The 22,487-nt window shown below is 40.0% G+C and overlaps 1 protein-coding gene across 2 annotated transcripts in view; it reads right to left on the bottom strand.

The window, feature by feature from the left end:
* Positions 1-22,487, bottom strand: part of galnt1 (UDP-N-acetyl-alpha-D-galactosamine:polypeptide N-acetylgalactosaminyltransferase 1) — a 507,921-nt gene that overhangs the window by 28,611 nt on the left and 456,823 nt on the right. For both annotated transcript variants that reach the window (XM_039737531.1, XM_039737532.1), the window contains 2 exons: positions 2,981-3,120; positions 97-195 (listed from right to left, as the gene is read on the bottom strand). In XM_039737531.1, coding sequence (XP_039593465.1) covers positions 97-195; positions 2,981-3,120 — 239 coding nt within the window. The remainder of the gene's footprint in view (positions 1-96; positions 196-2,980; positions 3,121-22,487) is intronic.

Genomic DNA, 22,487 nt, shown 5'->3' on the forward strand with positions numbered 1-22,487 from the left:
TTAAACCTTTGGCATAACTTTTCTATTAATCCTTTGCCAACACAATAACATGTTACCTAATAAGGTTAAAAAAGAAAAAGGCTTGGCAGTGCTTACCTGATTGCCACCCATGCCATGGCAGTTAAATATTCCAACTTTCTCATTTTCTTTCCTGGCCATATTATCCAAGCACTGGTTTGTTTCGACATTTCTTATCTGAAATGTGGTAAAAAGAAGAAAATGTACTATCAATAAAAAGACAAAAGAAAAGGCTCCTAAATTATTATTAATCATGCCTATAAGGACATCAAACTATTAATACTACAACTGCTAAAATTAATGTATTTAAGAATAGTCAACACCCAAATAACTACATCCACAGTTTTGAAGAGTTGTCAACTGCACATATTATAAGTAACTTTAAAAGGAGGCATTTTTCTTGACCAAACATTAAAAACAATAACATGTAATACAATATGATGCATTTAGGTGACATTGCTGTTAGTTAGTATGTCATATTACCCTACTTTATCTCATCTTATTTTTGGATCACAGATCTTCTTCTGAAGCAGCACTTTATATACAAAATTGTGGAAAGCCAAAGAGTGTAAATTAAAGGATTTTGTAAAATGACCCAAAACCTTAAAGCACGTAGAGAAATTCTAGATTGTGTGGTCCAAAATGGTTCATAATAAATCCTACACTTAGCCCCATGAACAGCTCCATGCCTACATGAATGCTGAAGGGAGAAATTTCAACAACATAATCCATTCAGGATTTTATGAATCATAGTGTCACATACAATGGAGAAGAACTGGCATTATCTACAAACCAAACCTCCCAAAAATGCACTAATGATTAATTTTTTTCAGTAACTACTTTAAATCATGCAAAGCAACACATCTGGCAAATCTTAACTTATGTTCAAGAAACTTTTAATCAAATGTAAGGGGGGAAAATTTTGATATAGTTAGTACGTGACCAAACAATGCAAACTAAAAATGCTACTTGGTTTAATAATCTGAAAACATGGAAATATAAGAGAAAAAAAAACCTTGTTATTCTTTCATAAAAGTATTAGATATAAGACACAGAGCACCCACCATATTTCCTTATCCTATTTTTTAAAAGAGATTCCACCAGACATGAACAAGGTAACAAGGAGCAGTGAGTGGGACTGAAATTCATGCAGGGTCTCACTGTTATTTAATTACATACAGTGGGTATAGAAAAGAATACCCCCCCCCCCCAAAAAATATTCCCATTTTTTTGCATTGCAGCCTTAAATGAAAACACACAAACCAATATTTTTTTCCAGCTTTACTTACTCAGTGCAACCTATAACATCCAAGTGAAAGATATCAGAGCTACAGTTCAGAAGAATTTAAAAAAATCAAAAACAGGAAATACTGAGATGAATTAAGGATGACCTCCCTCCTAAACTCAATCAGGTGTAAGTGCCCACCATTTCCATTGCAGACCATGGTTACTGGCTTCCTTTCACCTGTGATCAGATGTAATCAGTGTGATTGGTGAAGCAGTTCCTGGACCATTCATTCCCTTGCTTGGTAGTGCAACTGACAGCAAACAACTGAGTATGAGTGGCAAGCCACTTTCAAAAGATGTCAGGGATAGAGTTGTGAACAGACATGAGGCTTTATCAATCCCAAGCAGCACAGTAAAGTCCATCATAAAGAAGTGGCAAGTGTTTGGTACTACTAAGAACCTCCCTGTATCCGGCCGTCCCTCCAAACTGGATGGAAGAGCAAGGAGGAAACTGGTAAGAGAGGCTACCAAGAGGTCAATGTCCACTTTGAAGGAGGTACAGGATTTTATGGCAAAGAGTGGTCATTGTGTACATGTGACAACAATTTCACGAGCACTCCACTATTGTGGCTTGTTCGGGAGGGTCGCAAGGAAAAATCCATTTCTCAAGAAAGGCCACATTAAGGCTCGTTTGAGCTTTGCCACAATGCACCTTGAAGATTCTGATGCCAAGTGGAAAAAGGTCTTTTTGTCAAATGAGACCAAAATCAATCTATTTGGCCTCAATACCAAATGCAGCTCACCATCCACAACACACCATACCTACAGTAAAGCATGGAGGTGGCAGCATCCTGTTGTGGGGGCGTTTCTCTGCCGCAGGGCCTGCGGCTCTTATTAGGGTAGAAGGAAAAATGGATGGGGCAAAATAACGTCAAATCCTTGAGGAAAACCTGTTACCCTCTGCCAGAAAGTTGAAGATGGGCAGAATGTTCACCTTGTAACACGACAACGACCCGAAGCACACAGCAAGATTGACTACACAGTGGCAGAAGGAGAAAAAAGTGAATGTCCTCGTGTGGCCCAGTCAGAGCCCAGACCTAAATCCCTCTGAAAATCTGTGGAAAGATTCGAAGATAGCAGTCCACCAACGCTCACCATTCAATCTGACCGAACTTGAACAGTTCTGTAAAGAAGAGTGGGGGGCAAATGTTACACAATCTAGATGTGCAAAGCTGATAGAGAAGTATCCCAACAGACTCAAGGCTGCCAATAAAGCAAAAGGTGGTTCAACAAAATACTGACATGTGGGGGTGATCCTTTATTAATCTCAGTAGGTCTTGTTTTTGATTTTTTTATACTTTTTCTGAACTGTAGCTGTGATATCTTTCACTTGGATGTTATAGGTTACATTGAGTAAGTAAAGCTAGGAAGAAATATTTTTTGTGTGTGTTTTCATTTAAGGCTGTAAAGCAAAAAAAAAGGGAATATTTTGAAGGGGGGATTCTTTTCTATACCCACTGTATCTTCTTTCAGGAAGTAAATGTTAATACACATGAGGAAGAATCATAGAGGGAATGTCCATATTGAATAAATAAACTGCCTTAGACATGCACATGGTGTGTAATACAAGTCATGCACACTATAGTAAGTGTACACCACTACTTCTCTCCTATTGCCATTTGTTTGAAGATGTGTAAAGTGATTCCATTGCACTTGGTGGATATAGTTGACTTACCTCTCCCAAAGAATAATAATGACGTGGAATCTGAGAGTCAGGATACACATTCTCAAGGTACCAAGAGAATGGCTTGCACTGCAATTTCTGTCTTAACACTGTTCTTGTTGAAATATCTCCATAGTCCACTTTGGTTACACCTGTGAAAATCAATGATTCGGGTAAAATAATATTTTAAAACCCATGGGTGTCCCTTTAGGTAACAACATGCAGAGTAACAGTGTAGAACATAGCAGGATTGTGACAGGTGTGTAGCGGTGCTACCTGGAAAGGAGGGCAATTCCCAACAGCCAGAGGATCACTGCATCACTATGTAACTTTGGCTAATACTGCTAGGGCTGCTGGGAGAAAGACGACAGGGAGCTAAATTTAAAAGGGAGCTGTAAGGAGCCAAGAGGATCGCGACTGTCTTGTACATCTTTCTTAACCAGCTTCCACTGGTGCAGTAAAACTTCTCATTTAGATCATAAATACCCATACCTGGATGGATTAGCTTTTCCCTGGGTATGTGTTCTGCATCCTGCATTTGTTAATTCAAGTGGTATTGTCTATTTTGCAAAACACTGTTGTCTTCAGAGCATGATCCACACAGTTTCAAATCATCATCAACAAACACACCACAGTAGGACAATCTTTACATATTCCTCAACAGGCTTTTCACAGGAGACATTCATTCTACCTCTTCAACTGATACTGGTCTGTTTTTTGGGCTGTATATGTGTTTACCATTAATTGTTTTGTGTATTTTTTCCTGTGGGTGTATTTGTACAGTATCTGTGTTTAGTTAATGTAGTTATCGCTGGTGAGATTCTTTTGGGTGGGTTTCTACATGCACACTATTTGTTTAATTATTTTTCAATTCATCCTATAGTTAATACATTCTTCCTCATTTATTTGTTTCCCTACTGTGGTTTGAGTCTCTGTTTGTGCTAGTTGAGTCAAAGTTAGGAGCACTCCTGGGATCTCCTGAATAATATCAAGAAAAGAATCTGAGCACCTTATGGCTGCTACACGCTAGTTTAGTTTAGTGTTCCAAATTGAATAAACTTTAATGAAAGCCAGAGTTTAAATCAGCACCTGAAAACACTGTCTGTTAATTTCATTCTTCATCTCAAGTGAAAAGGAAAAACAAGAATCCTTTACAGAGAGAGTAAGGGGTCAGAAGCAGACTTTTATGTAAAGTATGTCAGAGTCATTAATAAAAAGTGGAGAAGACACTTGCAGCAAAAAACTACCACTTTGACCAGCAGCTAAATCAGCAGGCTCATTTCCAAATTGCAGACAGGTCAAAAGTCATCTGAAGCAGACTGGGCTGCTGATGGACGTGTCTCATTGGACTAAAGCTGAAGAATCAATACAGGTTAAAGAAAATAACCTTTAGCTTTAGTTATTTTCAAACAAATAAACTGTAGATGAGATCTTACTTGGGTCTTGGTGCTGTTCTTAGTCCCTGTCACTTACTGTATATATCAGTATGTCTAATGATTTAACTGTTTTAGTTCTTCTTAGTAAAACAGGAAAAAAATACTCATTAACATCACATTCTGTTGACAAAATGTAAGCAGACCTGAAAGCAGATTAAGTAATGAATGATGTTTTCTGCATAATAATCTGTATTATTTAAGATGGATGCAAAGGACAGAAATGCCCTCCTCTGCCAACCTCCTTATTTCAAGTGACTGCTGAAACTTTGTCTATAAATCCCCAACTGCTGCTTCTCTCCTGAACATCATTACTGGATTCTTCAGGGTCACATAGATGCCTTATCATCACTAAGCTTCCAGAAGTAACTAATTTCATCATTTATAATATAAAAGTTCAATATTGGCAACCTCATACTTGAAGCAAAAGAACAACTAACTAAAGGTGCTTTTACAATAAACTGGGCAAATAACTTTTTAGCCAATGTGCTAACAGAGTTCAGCTGATTAGTTTCACAGTGCATCATATTAAGTTATAAAAACACATTTATGATGCAACAGCTGGGGTCAGCATATTTGAGATGAGTTAGATGTTGAGCTACCAGACACTATTGTTTAATAAACTGCTAAATAAGCCATAGGATAAATTGGAAAAAAATGCTTCTCCATTTGTGCAAGTTAACTATTCCTGCTATACTTGACAAAATCTAGAGCACACAAAATGAGGGAGCACACACCATTTTCATGTCTTGTAGTCAAAATATGCAGTTTCCCTTGATATGCACTCACTTTGCTTTCTGCGTTGTCACCTGAGGTCAACACATATTCTTTAAGATGGCGGGTTGACTCTCTTCTAGCTTTGGTAGGTGCCTTCACACTATGCAGTTACGTTCCATGTTGGAGTGTTGCTCTTTCTAGGGCTTCAGATGTTCACTGTCACTAACTTTGCATAAATGTGACTGACAAGAACTGTAGCTAATGTGGATTTGCATATGATGCAACTGCAAATGTTATTTTTAGGTGTTCCCAAATAAATACTTCATCCAATTGTCTCCAACAATCCTCATCACAGAGCATAGTTGTATGAAATTATCTATACCTCATAAAGTCAAGCTAGATCTCTAAACAAAAATGTAGCAGAGTATAATGTGATGCAAGGAGAAAGGAAAAGAGAAGCAAGGCAGGGATACTTTCTTGTCCTCTCAGATTTTATTTTAATTAAAAACAATGGCAGCGAGTTAATACAAAGTTCACCGGTAAAGGAGACCAGAAATATTTTAACCTGTAATAAATGTGTAGAAAGTTCACTAATGTGCAGTACAATACATTAAAATAGTACTTCATCCAAAAATGACTTTTTTTGTTACTTGCTCCATGTGGTTTGTCGTGATGGTAGAAGAAAAAAGGTTAGATAGACTGGCCATCTATAGAGATAAGTGCTGGCTACAGCAAACAACATAAAAATGTCCATGAAAAAATACAACATTACTTCTGTTTCATAATCCACATATAGAGTCATTAAGTTGTATGCTCACAGCAGGCAAAATATATGCTTCTTTTGCTAAAATATTGTTAAATAAATATTTCCAGAAATCCAGAGCTGTACACTCAGAGGAAACAAGTTCACACAGGATCAAACTTTTGAATTAAAGTCACTTCTGTATCCTTCACTCAATGGTTAATTTAAGTGTGTTTCCTCTGCGTGCACTTAATGTAACATGAGATGTTTTCATGTACATTGTCTGCAGAGGTCCATCATTAGTCTCCACAGATGCCCATTCTCTGAGAACGTTTGTTACCTCAGTTCTCTATGAAACCATGAGATTAAAAATCTTTCTCTGCCATCACTACAAACTACACAAGATTAAGTAACGCATTTAAAAAAATATAACACTTTTGGGTGGAGTACGTCTTTAAAAGAAGAGAAAAGATTAAATTGCATCAAACATAGCAAACAAAATTACAAGACAACATTAACACAACAAACATTACAACTAGAGTCAATCTTTGATAAAATATGTCAACATATTGTAGTTTTTGTTACTTCAGTATCAATGAACCACCTTGTATAAATTAGACCACAGCCTAAAGTCAAATCATCCATCAGCATATTATTGATCTCCAAGAGTAAACTTTAATCCCTGAAGGAAACCCAAGTGAATGTAGGAAGAACATGGGGTGATGTTAATCTTTTAGCTGAATAACCCATTTCATCAAAGATCTTTTACTTATAAAATCAAGACACATAGAACTGATTGAAGGTTCTTTTCATGTGAATTGTGCTGAGCCTTCTCCAGGTATAAATATTGCATAGTTTAATTCTGGTCTGGGTAAAAACTAAACTGATCCCCTGGTACAGCTGTATACATTTTCAGTTCTGACAAAATAATAAACTGAAATTGACGGTAGAACCTCACAACACCCTGAAAAGGAACAGCGTTTGATAATTAGACTTGCAGGGGTGCAGCGTTTTCAGCTGTGGGTTACATGTTGTTGAATGGATCCTGTCTATAATTAGTCACTGCATGATATTTTTAGAAGAAAGATGTGGCATCTCAACACTGCCACTTTTAGCTTTCAAGTGTTCTCAAAGATTGAATTATGGTGTTTGTATTTTGAAACGGGACATTGTATTGGCTTTTGACTGTGGGCCATCTGCCTTATACATGTAAGTTTTTTGAAATCTTACAAAAGCTGAGCTCAATTTCAGCTAAATATAGCTGTTAAAAATCTACAGTATAAATAGAAGATAGTCTCAAAGCAAAAATTTCTTATGTATGCTGCATCTTCATTTTGGGATCAATAACACTTGACAGTCATACAAAATCTCTGCCGTCACCAAAGGCTTAGTCTTAACATAATGTAAGCACTCAGTGTGTCCTTTAGATAATCATGGTATAGATTCTAATTTTAAATAAAATATTAAGCACACCTTTTGCACAGCTTCCCCTGGGTTGTACCCTTTATGTTGACCCCACAGTATGCATAGATGAGAAGGTTTCACTCTAATACAGACAGTACCACATAAGCAAAATATTGTTGTTTAACACTACAATTCCTGTGGCCTAAGAAAAAACTTGTAATCCTGGCCCACCTTAAATCCCTTTACACCTCTCCATCAGCGTCTTTTATTATGTAAATGTGTCGATCAGCACAAGCAGCCCGCAGCCTGCTGTCCCATCCACCACCTTGACAGAGGGAAGTGTTTTCTCTGATTATTCTCACCATTCTGTAACAGACTGTTTTTGAAGAATGCTCCCCCTAAGGCATTTTGCTGAGGAGTAATTAAAAGATACAATGAACAGCTCTTCTCCTGTGCCTGGTTACTAATTTGTCCTGTTAGGGGATGTTTCTTTCTTTAATAAGATGTTAAATTTCTACCACACTAGATTCCTTGAATGTAAAGGCTGAACAGACTAAATAATCCATTTATAGATGTAGTACCATTGAATCAAAACATTCTGAACATGGAAGTAAATTTAAATGAGTGACTCAACATGCCACTTGCCCCTTACCCCCATCTCCCCCTATTTTGGCGAAGAACACAAATTCAGTATTGCTCATTCTGAAAATATTCAGTAGATCTTTACTGACTGACATTATTCCCGTTTCCTTCAAAGTGGACATTATTATAAATTTATTAAACATGTTTTATTTTATGAATTAGAAATGAATAATGAAGTTATTACTTTTACAAGTTTTCAGAAAATTGTTAGTTTATCTACAGTCATGGCCGAAATTATCGGCACCCCTGGAATTTTCCCTGAAAATGCACCATTTCTCCCAGAAAATTGTTGCAATTACAAATGTTTTGGTATACACATGTTTATTTTCTTTATGTGCATTGGAACAACACAAAAAACAGAAAAAAAAAAAGACAAATCTGACATCATTTCACACAAAACACAAAAACTGGGCTGGATAAAATGATTGGCACCCTCAACTTAATATTTGGTTGCACGCCCTTTGGAAAAAATAACTGAAATCAAACACTTCCTATATGCTCTAGGTCTCTCAGATTTGAAGGGCGCCTTCTCCCAACAGCAATTTTGAGATCTCTCCATAAGTGTTCAATCAGATTTAGATCCGGACTCATTGCTGGCCACTTCAGAACTCTCCAGCGCTTTGTCTTGAACCATTTCTGAGTGCTTTTAGAGGTATGTTTAGGGTCATTGTCCTGCTGGAACACCCATGACTTCTGACGCAGACCCAGCTTTCTGACACTGGGCCTTACATTGCACCCCAATATCTTTTGGTAGTCTTCAGATTTCATGATGCCTTGCACACAGTCAAGGCATCCAGTGCCAGAGGCAGCAAAACATCCCCAAAACATCTTAGAACCTCCACCGTGTTTGACTGTAGGTACTGTGTTCTTTTCTTCGTAGGCCTCATTCCGTTTTGTGTAAACAGTAGAGTGATGAGCTTTACTAAAAAGCTCTACCTTGGTCTCATCTGTCCATGAGACTTTCACCCAGAAGGATTTTGGCTTCCTCAGGTACATTTTGGCAAACTCCAGTCTGGCTTTTTTATGTTTCTGTGTCAGCAATGGGGTCCTCCTGGCTCTCCTGCCATAGAGTTTCATTTCGTTCAGATGTTGACTAATAGTTCGAGCTGACACTGTTGCACCCTGAGTCTGCAGAACAGCTTGAATATGCTTTGAAGTTGATTGGGGCTGTTTATCCACCATTCGGACTATCCTTCGTTGCAGTCTTTTATCAATTTTTCTCTTCCGTTCATGTCCAGGGAGATTAGCTACAGTGCCATGTGTTGAGAACTTCTTGATTATGTTGCGCACAGCGGACAAAGGAACATGAAGATCGCTGGAGATGGACTTGTAGCGTTAAGATTGTTGATATTTTTTCACAATTTTTGTTCTCAAGTCCTCAGACAATTCTCTGCTCTCAGGCCAGCCAAACAACGTGAATATGCACATGTTAACATAATTAAGAATATTTCATATCGTTCATAAATGGTAAGACTATAACTAGCAAACGTACCAACTTAGCAATCGGGAAACGACTCCCCGGTTGCACTTCCTGTTGTGGCTGAGCGCATCTGACGTCAGTGGCTGAGCGTGCATGTGGCTGAGAGTGCACGGTCTGCAGCCAGACCCTTTTGGTTTCTTGCCACAGGTGAGTTCAAACGAGCATCAGATGCTTGAAATAAAACGATTTACCCAAAATTTTGAAAAGGTGCCAATAATTTTGTCCGGCCCATTTTTGGAGTTCTGTGTGATATGATGTCAGATTTGGCTTTTCTTCTGTTTTTTTGTGTTGTTCCAATGCACATAAACGAAATAAACATTTGTATACCAAAACATTTGTAATTGCAACAATTTTCTGGAAGAAATGGTGCATTTTCTGGGAAAATTCCAGGGGTGCCGATAATTTCGGCCATGATTGTATGACCTGCTTTCTCAAGGCAAGAACTACTGCAAATTTATAGAGGCTTCCTAATATGTAGGCTGCCACAAAGACAGCGTTAATTTGTAACATGCAGAAGTGACTTTTATGATTCTTTATTGTTGGGCCATTAAATGGTTTGCTTACTGTTCTACCGTTAATTGAAATAAGGCAGCAGCTGTCATATCTAGTAAGCGGTAAAACCACAGAAATCAGTTACCTTTACAATCAATTTCAAATTCTACTTTAACACACACAGTAATAAATGGCTTAAGCAAAGAGGAATATTTTGGACAAAATTAGATAAATGAATAAATATATACTAGCCAACCCGCGGAGTACCATACGCCGCATAATCAGGCCGTTTTTTTTTAATGAATTTTAAGCACAGGGAGAAAATTAACATTTGAAAAATCGGTAATGTAATAAATATGCAAGAAAAGCAACATTGTAACAATGCACGGAACGAACCAACACACAATCGTCCGTGACGTGGGGGGGTGGGGTGTGTACAAAGTGCAGGAGCATCCAAGAAGACGCATGTTTGTCGCGACGCAATCAGTGGGAGCGTCAGGGCCGATCCTGGGTAGACGGCCGCCTTTGTGCGAATGTGGTTTCGCCGCCCTACGTACCTATTTTCTATTATGATATGACGGATATTACTATTACATGTACTACTTCAAACAGGATTAAGACGGTGTTATGGTTAGAGTCGGGATGTATAAATAAAATTTAATTTCAAACGATTAATTTTATAGAAAAAAACAGCCTAGATTAGAAAGCCGGTTTATTTAATCATTCTAAGCGACAGGCAGCTCTGCACACAGTGACAGTCAATTCAGAGATCGCCGCAGCCCCGCTGTCTTTTGCCGCTTGTCTTGACTCGCAATCCCATTGAGGAACGTACGCATCTCACATGAAATCTATCGCCTTCGCGACGCAACTATGAAACATGCAAGTTGAACGTTGACTAAGGGACTATACACATTTAGAGAGCGTGTCGTAAACACATGGTAAGCAATGGAACTGTTCAGACAGAGCGTGCGATGAGCCGGCGACCATCAAAGGTTTTCGCCGCTCGCGAGCAAATCGCTATGTGTGTGGAGTCCCTAATAGGCATCAACTACAATACACGCCACACACAACTTCGTCAAACTTTGCACACTGCAAACGCCGCCGCTGCTATGGTCGTCGGCCGCCTCAGACTTTAAAATTCAAAGGCGGACAGCCGCCGGTCGCAGCGTGCCGGCTGCTGCCCGTCTCCTCAACGGCCGCCTTTGAGTTTGGCTGCCCACGCGGGCACGCTTTTGCCCGTCGCCAGGATCGGCCCTGGGGAGCGTATGAGTCGCACTTAGTGGGAATTCCACGGTTTGCAGCCCGAATGGGCTCAACGGCTTACCCACGCCGGGTAGACACACGGTCAATGTCATGCATAATTATTTATTGATGGTTGAACACTTCTGGAAAGACACAGTTATCTACAAAGGGAGGGTTTGAGGATACAACAGAAAGTGAATGAAAAGATGGAACTGTAGACTTTTCATTGCTCTGTGCGGTTTCGGCAGCCTTTCTATATATAATCCACCAAGACACCTGACCACGGTAGTAGGGGGGGGGTGTGAACAAAGTGCAGGAGCATCTAGACGACGCATGTTTGTCGCGGATGCGAATTGCTTTATGTAGCGTGTAAAACAGTTTGCCATGGAGCACGTGGTGGAGCGTCGAATCAAAACTGCTCACTTCATTGTGTTTTAACCTCAGTTGTAAAGGATTGTTTTAAAGCTCCCATGGGATACCCCTCGCAAACCGTTTGACACGCTGCACCATAGAGTCCGGACGTATTCATGTAATCAGCGTATTGTTGAGCAGACTGTATAACAATGCCTCTGTGACTAAGAACAACGGACACAACGTCACCGAAGTTATCCCAATGTTGGCAAACAAAGCCAAGAGCCATGTCACGAAGTTTGAGAGCAACAGTTTAGTCAATGACATTTCTCCAAAACCCGACTGACAGAAACAAACAGTTACCTGAAGCAGGAATTTCCATAACATTCAAAGAATTGTTGTTTCCATGAAATACATTTGAAGCGGCAGCCATGGAGGGCAAAGAATAGTCAACGTGGACCACAGCACAGACCAAAGCGAGTGAGTATGTGTTTGATGAGCTGTTTGATTTGGCGGTCAGTGGTCTGAGGTACGTTCCTGAGCACATGGGAGGAGGGGTAGAGTTTCTGGGCGGGGCTTCGTTGTTCCTTTCGCATGGTTTTCATGGTGGACGCGGTCGGGTGTCGAAACCAAAAGAATAATGAAAAGTCAACGTGGCTTAGGCGTGCATGTGGACTCCTAGCACAGACGAAAGGGGCTAACTGGGTGGTCGGTGAGTTTTTGCGTCCGGGCACATGGGCAGGCAGTGTGAATGCCTAGAGAGCGAGGGTAGACGCGGGCCGGTGAAAAAGGAGTGTTGGTGGGTAGGAAAACGTCTTCTGTGTTCCTGCAGGAGCATCTAAGAAGACGCATGTTTGTTGCGGATGCGAATTGCTGTATGTAGTGTGTAAAACAGTTTGCTATGGTGCAAGCGGTCATGCGTTGTAACTGAAAACTCGGTTTTTAAAGACTGCTTACTTCATTGTGTTTTAACCTCAGTTGTAAAGGATTGTTTTAAAGATCCCATGAGATACCCCTCATATGCTACATATGGCGATTCACCTCCGCGAGAAACATGCCTCTATGAACAGTCAACGTAGCTCGGAGGTGCATGACATTAACCTGCCTTGCACCGCATGTGGCCTCCACGACAGACGAATATAAATGACGCCACTTTTTCTGTGTCCTCGCGTCCGACTTGGTGGGCGTGGCCCTGCGAGTTGTCGTATCCAATGGAGTTGGTGGCGTGGCTCCTATCTTCGTGCGCCATAGGTGTCTCACTTGTCGGTGGCTTAGTGAATCCACGCCCCTTCCGGCGTGCTTTTCATGGTTGTCTTGCCTTAGTGAATTATATATATAGATATTGTGACAATAATTAAATAAAAGCACAATGATAAATGAGCATAAATAATTAGAAGTGTCATGAAGTATGTTTTTGTTGCTTATTTCTTTAGGTATTTAGTTATTTAATGATTTATTCATTTATTTATTTTAGTGGCACTACACACAACATGAAATACACCTTGAAATGAAAACTGTCATTTCACATGTCAAAGTTGAGAGGCTGCGCTATATCTGGTGAGTATTAATTTTGATTAGTGAATTGCTGGTAGAATGCGCATCAAGTGCTACATTTATAGACAGACACCACAAGTGTGAGGCAGACTCTTGGGAGGAAGATGAATTCTGAGCTTGAATTAAAGTAGCTTCTTTGTCATTTTTGCATTTTGTAGTATGTGATGTTTCTTTTATTTTGCACCCACATGAGCTAGTCTAATTCTTTGGCTTCCACAGAGATAGTTGAGTGAGCTTGTCCAGGGAGCTGCATCTTTAGTTTCCTTTTGCAGATTATTGTGCAGGGCTGAAAAGTCTTACAACATGAGCAGTATTCCTACTTCATTTCCCTGTCAATTTTGTGGGGACACCCTGAGGCATACTTTGTGCTTTTAGCTAACAGTAACCTTTTTTTCATGCTTGGGAGCCCCAGTTTATGCCTGCCATAGTATATGGGAGTCCCAACAGTTAAAAAGCAACATGCATAACTGATTTCCAACTATGTTAGTGTCCTCCTAATCATAAAAGTTACAGACAAAACACTTTTGTAAACTGACAATTTGAAACACGTTTTCAGTTAAAGTTAATCAAAACCTTTCATACCTACCTAAAACTTTTCTGGAAAATGTATCCTGGCATTATGTTCTGTGTTATTAAGCAGGAAGCCTGTTTTTGAAGATTAACAGATAATAATAAATGATCAAAGTGGGCTGACTATCAATTATGACAAGTGATCAAAACTGACATTCCCAAGTGAGAATCAGTGTCACGCCCCTTTGATCAGGTTCACTCTGTTGATATTGCAAAGGGAAACTGTGTGGCAATCTTCTCACCGCTGTGCTCCTGCCAGTGATTGCTTCAGTTTCATATCTTAGTGATATTCTGCTAGAATTATCAATGACTGCACTATGGTGCTGGAGACTTTGCTGGTCTAACACAGATGGAATCTGGGATTAAACTTTTGCTTGCACTTGTTCATTCTTTTTTGGATACACTAAATTACCAGTATTGGAAAAATAAAAATACTGATTATAATATATAATATTGAAAATTTTTTATTATTCAACACTTTTTAGTGTGTGATTTTGCAAATTACATTAAATATAATACCGTTGTAATTCAACGGGTTGGAAAATGGATGGATGGATGTTGTACAGCACAATGTTCCATTTAAAATATTGGGAGAACTTTATAAAGGCGAACTGAAGTGAACTGAACATGGAAAACCTCTGAATACAGAAAATGTAACAAAAAGTACAAAAGTGCTGTAATAAAACTGATTAACAATGTAGAAGCTTAGAAACTTATTATTGAAAGGGTCCTGTCTGCATGTAATTTAACATGATTTATCAAGAGCTCTATGTTTCATTTTCTTCTTAATGTAAATAATTATTGAACAAAACAGAATTCCATTCAAACTGCAACTCGATTTTGTATTCAGTGTGACTGAGATGAGATCTTTTGTACCTTAAAAATTACATTTAGACAGCAAAGAGTTAATAAAATTGAATAAACTTGAGGATGGGCTCATTACTTTCAAGTTCACTAATGTGAAATTCGCACCTAGTTATTTCCTGCCTCTCTCTTAAATTATTTTTTTCTTGATAATTGATGTTTTCAGTAGATTTTCACTTGTAAAGGGCCGAGTGTCATACTGACAGCCCCCTAAATATGTGTCTCTTGACACATATAGTTCTGTCAATTCAGTTTTGGTTATCCAACAGTTAAAAGTCAGGAGATAAATGTATAAATTAATATTGATAATATTAAGAAATTTTTACTTTAGCTATTAAAATGTAAATCTAAAAAACAAATCTATGCATATTAAATAAACTCTGATTTTATGTGCCAGCATTTAGCAGATGTTCTCTATTTTTTTTAACTTGTATATTGCAGCTAATCCTGAGTGGATAGTACACAAATTGCAGTCTGACATACTGATTTGCATCAAAACTGTTAAGCAGATTTGTCAGTAAAGAGCAACACATTTTCATTATACCATCATGTTAATTACATAATATCCTTCAGCCAAGGCATTAAGACTTTCAAACATTAAAGATAATCCATGTAGCCTTGGCACAACATTGACATGCACACACTGTCAATCTCAAAGAAGAGTAACTGAGCAAAGCCTTACATACAGTGTACAATAAGTATCAGCACCAAATGTGACATGATCAAAGAATGATTTTAATTAAAAGTCTGAAAAAATTCAACTGATGTATTCACATAATTGTTTCACATAGCGTTCCATGTTATGCTGAAAAGAAGAAAGGTAGGATGCACTGTAATGCAAATCTTTAATTTTTAAAATGCTTTGTTATTAAAACGAAAGTGGTGTCACAGAATTAATAAAATATTTTAAAAACATTATTTAGGCTTAAGTAACTGCAGTGGGCTGGCACCCTGCCCAGGGTTTGTTTCCTGCCTTGCGTCCACCAGACCACCATGACCCTGTAGTTAGAATATAGTGGGTTGGATAATGGATGGATGGATGGAAGTTTAAGTAAATAATAAAAATGTACAAAGTGTTCTTGGTCAGCAATTATGTAATATATTTAGAGTATAGAAAGAGTGATACATCTTTTAAATTTACTTTGTGTTTTTAGCTTTAGTCTGAAATGTTCCTTAATTTAGGCCAAACTTATTTAAATCTATTTTGTCTAGCTCCTACATTTAGTTTTATTTGTTTTGCTTTTTTCCCCCCAAATAAGGCCTTAATTTTCACTAAATGGTGTGACATCATTTGTTCAGACAACCACACCCAACAGAAATTGTTTTCATCACATGCCTCCCAATGTCTAAAATTCCATAGCAGTAATCTTTTCTGAGGGGACTGAAGAAATGCAGGATGGGTAACCAGGTACTTTTGAATTTTAATTGCAACACAGCCTTATAGTGGGGGACGGATGGACAAATGGATAGATAGATGGATGGACCACAGACAATTGCCTGGATGGCAGCATCTCATGGTGGTAGGTACAGTACAGTAAACTAAAAGACAAGGACTACAAGAAGAGTTGTAACATCTGCTTGGACAATCTATTTAAAGTTCTATTGTGCAGATTTACTCTGAAACCTACCATAAAAATGTTTGGACATAACACAAGAAACCATCAACCAAGGATATGTACAAATATAGCAGCACCATGATTCAAAGAGACCTACTTCTTTTTCTCTTCTTCTTTTGGCTGCTCCAGTTAGGTGTTGCCACAGCGGATCATCATCTTCTTACTTATCTTTCTGTCCTCTGCATCTTGTTCTGTTACACCCATCACCTGCATGTCCTCTCTCACCACATCCATAAACCTTCTCTTAGGCCTTCCTCTTTTCCTCTTCCCTGGCAGCTCTATCCTTAGCATCCTTCTCCCAATATATTCAGCATCTCTCCTATGCACATGTCCAAACCAACACAATCTCGCCTCTCTGACTTTGTCTCCCGACCGTCCAACTTGAGCTTACCCTCTAATGTACTCATTTCTAATCCTATCCATCCGCGTCACACGCAATGCAAATCTTAACATCTCTAACTCTGCCACCTCCAGCTCTGTCTCCTGTTTTCTGGTCAGTGCCACCGTCTCCAACTCATATAACATAGCTGGTCTCACTACTGTCCTGTAGACCTTCCCTTTCACTCTTGCTGATACCCGTCTGTCACAAATTACTCCTGACACTCTTCTCTACACACTTCACCCTGCCTGCACTCTCTTTTTTACCTCTCTTCCACAATCCCCAGTACTCTGTACTGTTGATCCCAAGTATTTAAACTCATCCACCTTCGCCAACTCTACTCCCTGCATCCTCACCATTCCACTGACCTCCCTCTCATTAACACACATGTATTCTGTCTTGTTCCTACTGACCCTCATTCCTCTCCTCTCTAGAGCATATCTCCACCTCTCCAGCGTCTCTTCAACCTGATCCCTACTATCGCTACAGATCATAATGTCATCAGCAAACATCACAGTCCACGGGGACTCCTGTCTAGTCTCTTCTGTCAGCCTGTCCATCACCATTGCAAATAAGAAAAGGCTCAGAGCCGATCCCTGATGTAATCCCATCTCCACCTTGAATTCATCCGTCACTCTTACCGCAGACCTCACCACTATCAGACTTCCCTCGTACATATCCTGTACAACTCTTACATACTTCTCTGCCACTCCCGACTTCTCATACAATACCACAGCTCCTCTCGAGGCACCCTGTCATATGCTTTCTCCAGGTCCACAAAGACGCAATGCAACTCCTTCTGGCCTTCTCTAAACTTCTCCATCAACATCCTCAGAGCAAACATTGCATCTGTGGTGCTCTTTCCTGGCATGAAACCATACTGCTGCTCACTAATCATCACCTCACTTCTTAACCTAGCTTCCACTACTCTTTCCCATAACTTCATGCTGTGGCTCATCAATTTTATTCCCCTGTAGTTACTGCAGTCCTGCACATCCCCCTTATTCTTAAATATCGCACCAGTACACTTCTTCTCTGCTCCTCAGGCATCCTCTCACTTTCCAAGATTCCATTAAACAATCTGGTTAAAAACTCCACTGCCATCTCTCCTGAACGCCTCCATGCTTCCATAGGTATGTGATCTGGACCAACAGCCCTTCCATTTTTCATCCTCTTCATAGCTGTCCTTACTTCCACCTTGCTAATCCATTGCCATTCCTGATTCACTATCTCCACATTATCCAACCTTCTCTCTCTCTCTCTTGTTCTCTTCATTCATCAACCTCTCAAAGTACTCTTTCCATCTGCTCAACACACTCTCCTCGCTTGTGAGTACATTTCCATCTTTATCCTTTATCACCCTAACCTGCTGCACATCTTTCCCAGCTCGGTCCCTCTGTCTAGCCAATTGGTACAGGTCCTTTTCTCCCTCCTTAGTGTCCAACCTCTCATACAATTCATCATACGCCCTTTCTTTAGCCTCAGCCACCTCTCTCTTCACCTTGCGCCTTATCTCCTTGTACTCTTGTCTACTTTCTGCATCTCTCTGACTATTCCACTTCTTCTTTGCCATCCTCTTCCTCTGTATACTCTCCTGTACTTTCCCATTCCACCACCAGGTTTCCTTTTCCTCCTTCCTCTGTCCAGATGTCACGCCAAGCACCCTTCTTGCTGTCACCCTTACTACATCTGCTGTAGTTTCCCAGCTGTCTGGTAACTCTTCACTGCCACCCAGTGCCTGTCTCACCTCCTCCCTAAACTCAACCTTGCAGTCTTCCTTTTTCAACTTCCACCATTTGATCTATGGCTCTGCCCTTACTCTTTTTCTCTTCTTGATATCCAACGTCATCCTACAAACCACCATCCTACGCTGCTTAACTACACTTTCTCCTGCCACCACTTTGCAGTCTTCAATCTCCTTCAGATTGACTCTTCTGCATAGGATGTAATCTACCTGTGTGCATCTTCCTCCACTCTTGTACATCACCATATGTTCCTCCCTCTCCTTAAAATAAGTATTCAACACAGCCATGTCCGTCCTTTTTGGCAAAATCCACTATCCTCTGACCTTCTTCATTCCTCTCCCTGACACCATACCTACCCATCACCTCCTCATCTCCACTGTTCCCTTAACCAACATGTCCATTGAAATCCGCTCCAATCACTACTTTGTGTCCCTTGGGTATACTGTTCATCACTTCATCCAACTCACTCCAGAAATCATCTTTCTCATCCATTGAACACCCAACTTTCTGGGGCATATGCACTAACAACATTCATCATCACACTTCCAATTTCCAGCTTCATAATCATTACTCTGTCTGACACTCTTTTCACCTCCAAAACACTTTTGACATGCTGTTCCTTCAGAATAACCCCTACGCCATTTCTCCTCCCATCCACACCATGATAGAACAATTTGAATCCACCTCTGATCCACCTGGCCTTACCCCCCTTCCATTTAGTCTCTTGCAAGCACAATATATCAACTCTCTCCCCTTACCAGTCATACTGCCCACAATCAAAGTTCCTACCCTCAGTTCCACTCTCTTTAGCTTCCTTCTCTCCTCCTGCGTCTCCACCTCTTCTTTTCCTTCTTCAGCCAACAGTAGCCCAATTTCCGCAAGCACCCTGTTGGTTAACAGGACTGGGGGCGGTCGTTGTTAACCCAGGGCTCGACCGATCTGATATGGAAATTTGTATTGTTGTCTGCATATTGATTTGGCAAAATTTTACACCGGATGCCCTTCCTGACGTAACCCTCCCCATTTATCCGGACTTGGGACGGCATTCAAAAATGAACTGGCTATATATAGTTTATTACTGCACACTGCATGCTGTTGTTTATCGCTGCATATTGTATGGCTTTCTTTTATATTATGTTAGGTGATATATTGCATTATTGCAGTTTCAGTTATTGCTCCTTAACAAGCTGGAATGTATCATTAAATGGTATTACACAAACAAGTCACAGATTGTTAAGATAAATAGAATTGTATATAATAAGAAAATAGATAAATGTTCTCTATATGTACTGTAGCTGTGGGGAAAATTATGGCATTTTAAAATGTAACTTGAGCCACAGGAAATTTTTAAACACTGCCCAGAGTAATACATGCAGTTTAACTGAAATATGGCCTTAATAATACAAACCCTGAAATGAAGCTGAATATGAAGAGCACATGGACGAATTAAGCAATAAACACAAGAGTGCCCAGGGCCTCAAAGAGAAACAAGGCTGAAGAGAAATGGAGGCTTCATTGTAAAAGTTCTGGAAAAAGTGTGCAATGTAAGGGGAGGTAAATGGCTAAATTATGCAAATATCTCAGCAGAACACACTGTCGAAGTCCTGCCAAACTCATGTTGCCTCCCTAAAAAGCAGACATTGCATCACTAAGCAGTTCTGAGAGACAGTTGGCTACTATTAGGTAAGAGGATGGGGGGGGGGTTAGAGAAACGGGGACTTTATAAAAGAGACACAGTATAAGCATAGCCTACTAGAAAGAAAGACCATGGGCTGTATTGGAATAAAAGATCAAAATATGTACATTTTAGGGGTAGTAGACCACACATGCAATACACATTATTAAAAAAAATAAGAGAGCGAGAGAAACAGGCAAAAATAAACTGATTAAGGATGGCTCGGCATGAATCTCAGGCACAAATCTGGTGTGGAATAACAACTCTATTTTTTACGTCACCCAGTGACAGTGCAGGTTGGCCCCATGCTACCGGATCCCACCAGAAACCTCATAACCGGAATAAGCCAACAAATGAGGACCCTCACACGTCCAAAAAAGGGGAAGGTGTAAAGGTACTCAGTGTTTTTATTAAATTCCAATAAACAAAAAAAGTGTCCAAGAAGTGCAGTGTACCCAAAGAAGTTCAATATTTAAATAATCCCCAAAACACAAGAAGTTTAATGGAGACAAAAAATGAATCACATAAATAAATTAAAAAGGTAAAAACTCACAGGCAGAAATCCATTCTTTAAAATGAAGCTGCCTGTGCTTCCCATTATTGCAACAGGACTCAACTCCATCCTAACCCAAGGCCCAGGTCTGCAAAGGTCATGGCGCTCACTCTGGGGCTCCCAGTCTGAGCCTCTGACTCTCACTGCCTTCCTGGCCTTCTTTAAACCTCCACTCTATTCCGGTCTCTCTCAGCAGGGCATGGATGGCTGACCACCTCGCACCAACCCAGAGATGAGCCATCTTCTCAGCAGATTGCTCGCACCTGCTCCACTCCCTAGCGTGAGCACGTAAATTATTTATTGAATTAATTAAAACTGGTGCAGCGCCACGGACCACACGTCACACACCCACATGCTGATATGGGCTTCCTCCTAGAAGCCCGAGTATGGTAGATTTTGTTGAGCAGCTCTCTTTATGTTCCAGTCAGAATGATCCAACAATCCTGATCAAGTAAGTAAAGCAACTGGCTAAAAGAGTGGATGATTGTACGAAAGTATAGACAAATAAAAACTGTCAAGAGACTGAATAGTACAGATAGATAAAAGTAGTCAATGGATAGGAAAGTGGAATTAAAGCTGTGGTTTAATGGAGGCAAGTGATTATGTGACCAACTTGCCAATCATACTTTAAATATACAAATTCTTGCAATCAGAAAGACGCAGAGGGGTCAGAAGTCTTATACTGTATATCTTCAACAAGAGGTATACAGTGAGTCTACTAGCCTCGGCACAATTTAGACATCTATTCAGAAAAAAATTATTAAAACATTTCAGCCTCAAGAAGCTAGAGCAGTCCTGTTTGTTTAGATATACTCCAACTTTTGGCCATTAAACAAAAAGTAATTACATTTATCTGTAAAATAAACAACAGTCCATCTTTTAATAAATGCATGCTCAGATGCAAAGCTAAGTACGCCAATAAAACATCAAAAAATACTGTGGGTAAGAATGACTTTATTGCAGGGTGGTTCCACAGTCAGCATGATGAAGCCATGGCAGGCAAGGCTGTTTAGCTAATACCTGACATTTTGATAGGCAAGAACAGGAAAGCTGTAAAATTAGAACCAGAAACAGTAAAGGCAAAAACAGACATAGTGACAGTTTGCTGATAATTTCAGCAAATAATACATGTCAATCAAAATAAAAAAGAATGAACAAAACAAAAAGAAAAGAATAATCCCAAATCTACTTTCTGTAATGTAAAAACATTACATGAGCTATAAAAGCAAGCCCAATTTTACACAAAAATGTAACAGATGGTTTTCATTGATAAAAACAGCTCATTTCTCACATTAATTGCCTCATGAAGGAAGGTCAGTGTTTTTGTCAGATTTGTATAGATAAACAACAAAAAGTGTTATGTACTGTACATGCCTCGTCAAGAGCAATGCAACTGATGGATTACATGTCAAGCTGTGCTACTTTAAACAAAAACAAAGCAATTGATTTGACAAGTTTGAAATCCTGGATATATACAGTATATGGCAAGATTAAAAACGGGGTGTGTTTCTGGTTTCTAAGAGAAAAGCCTAATGAGGAAAATGGAATACAAATACAAAATACAAGCGGCTGAAATGAGTTTCCTCCGCAGGGTGTCTGGGCTTTCCCTTAAAGATAGGGTGAGAAGCTCAGTCATCCGGGAGGGGCTCAGAGTAGAGCCGCTGCTCCTCCGCATCGAGAGGAGTCAGATGAGGTGGCTCGGGCATCTGATCAGGATGCCTCCTGGATGCCTCCCTGGTGAGGTGTTCCGGGCACGTCCAACCGGGAGGAGGCCCCGGGGAAGACCCAGGACACGCTGGAGGGACTGTGTCTCCCGGCTGGCCTGGGAACGCCTTGGGATTCTCCCGGAAGAGCTGGAAGAAGTGGCCGGGGAGAGGGAAGTCTGGGCCTCTCTGCTTAAGCTGCTACCCCCGCGACCCGACCTCGGATAAGCGGAAGAGGATGGATGGATGGATGGATGGATGGATGGATGGATGGAAAATGGAGACAGTCAGGTAGAGTCTCGGCAACAAGTCTGCAGGGATGCTTCCACAGTCCACAGCCACTGAATATAGCATTTC

The sequence above is a fragment of the Polypterus senegalus genome, chromosome 15, assembly GCF_016835505.1.
Source record: "Polypterus senegalus isolate Bchr_013 chromosome 15, ASM1683550v1, whole genome shotgun sequence".
Classification (NCBI taxonomy): domain Eukaryota; kingdom Metazoa; phylum Chordata; class Cladistia; order Polypteriformes; family Polypteridae; genus Polypterus; species Polypterus senegalus.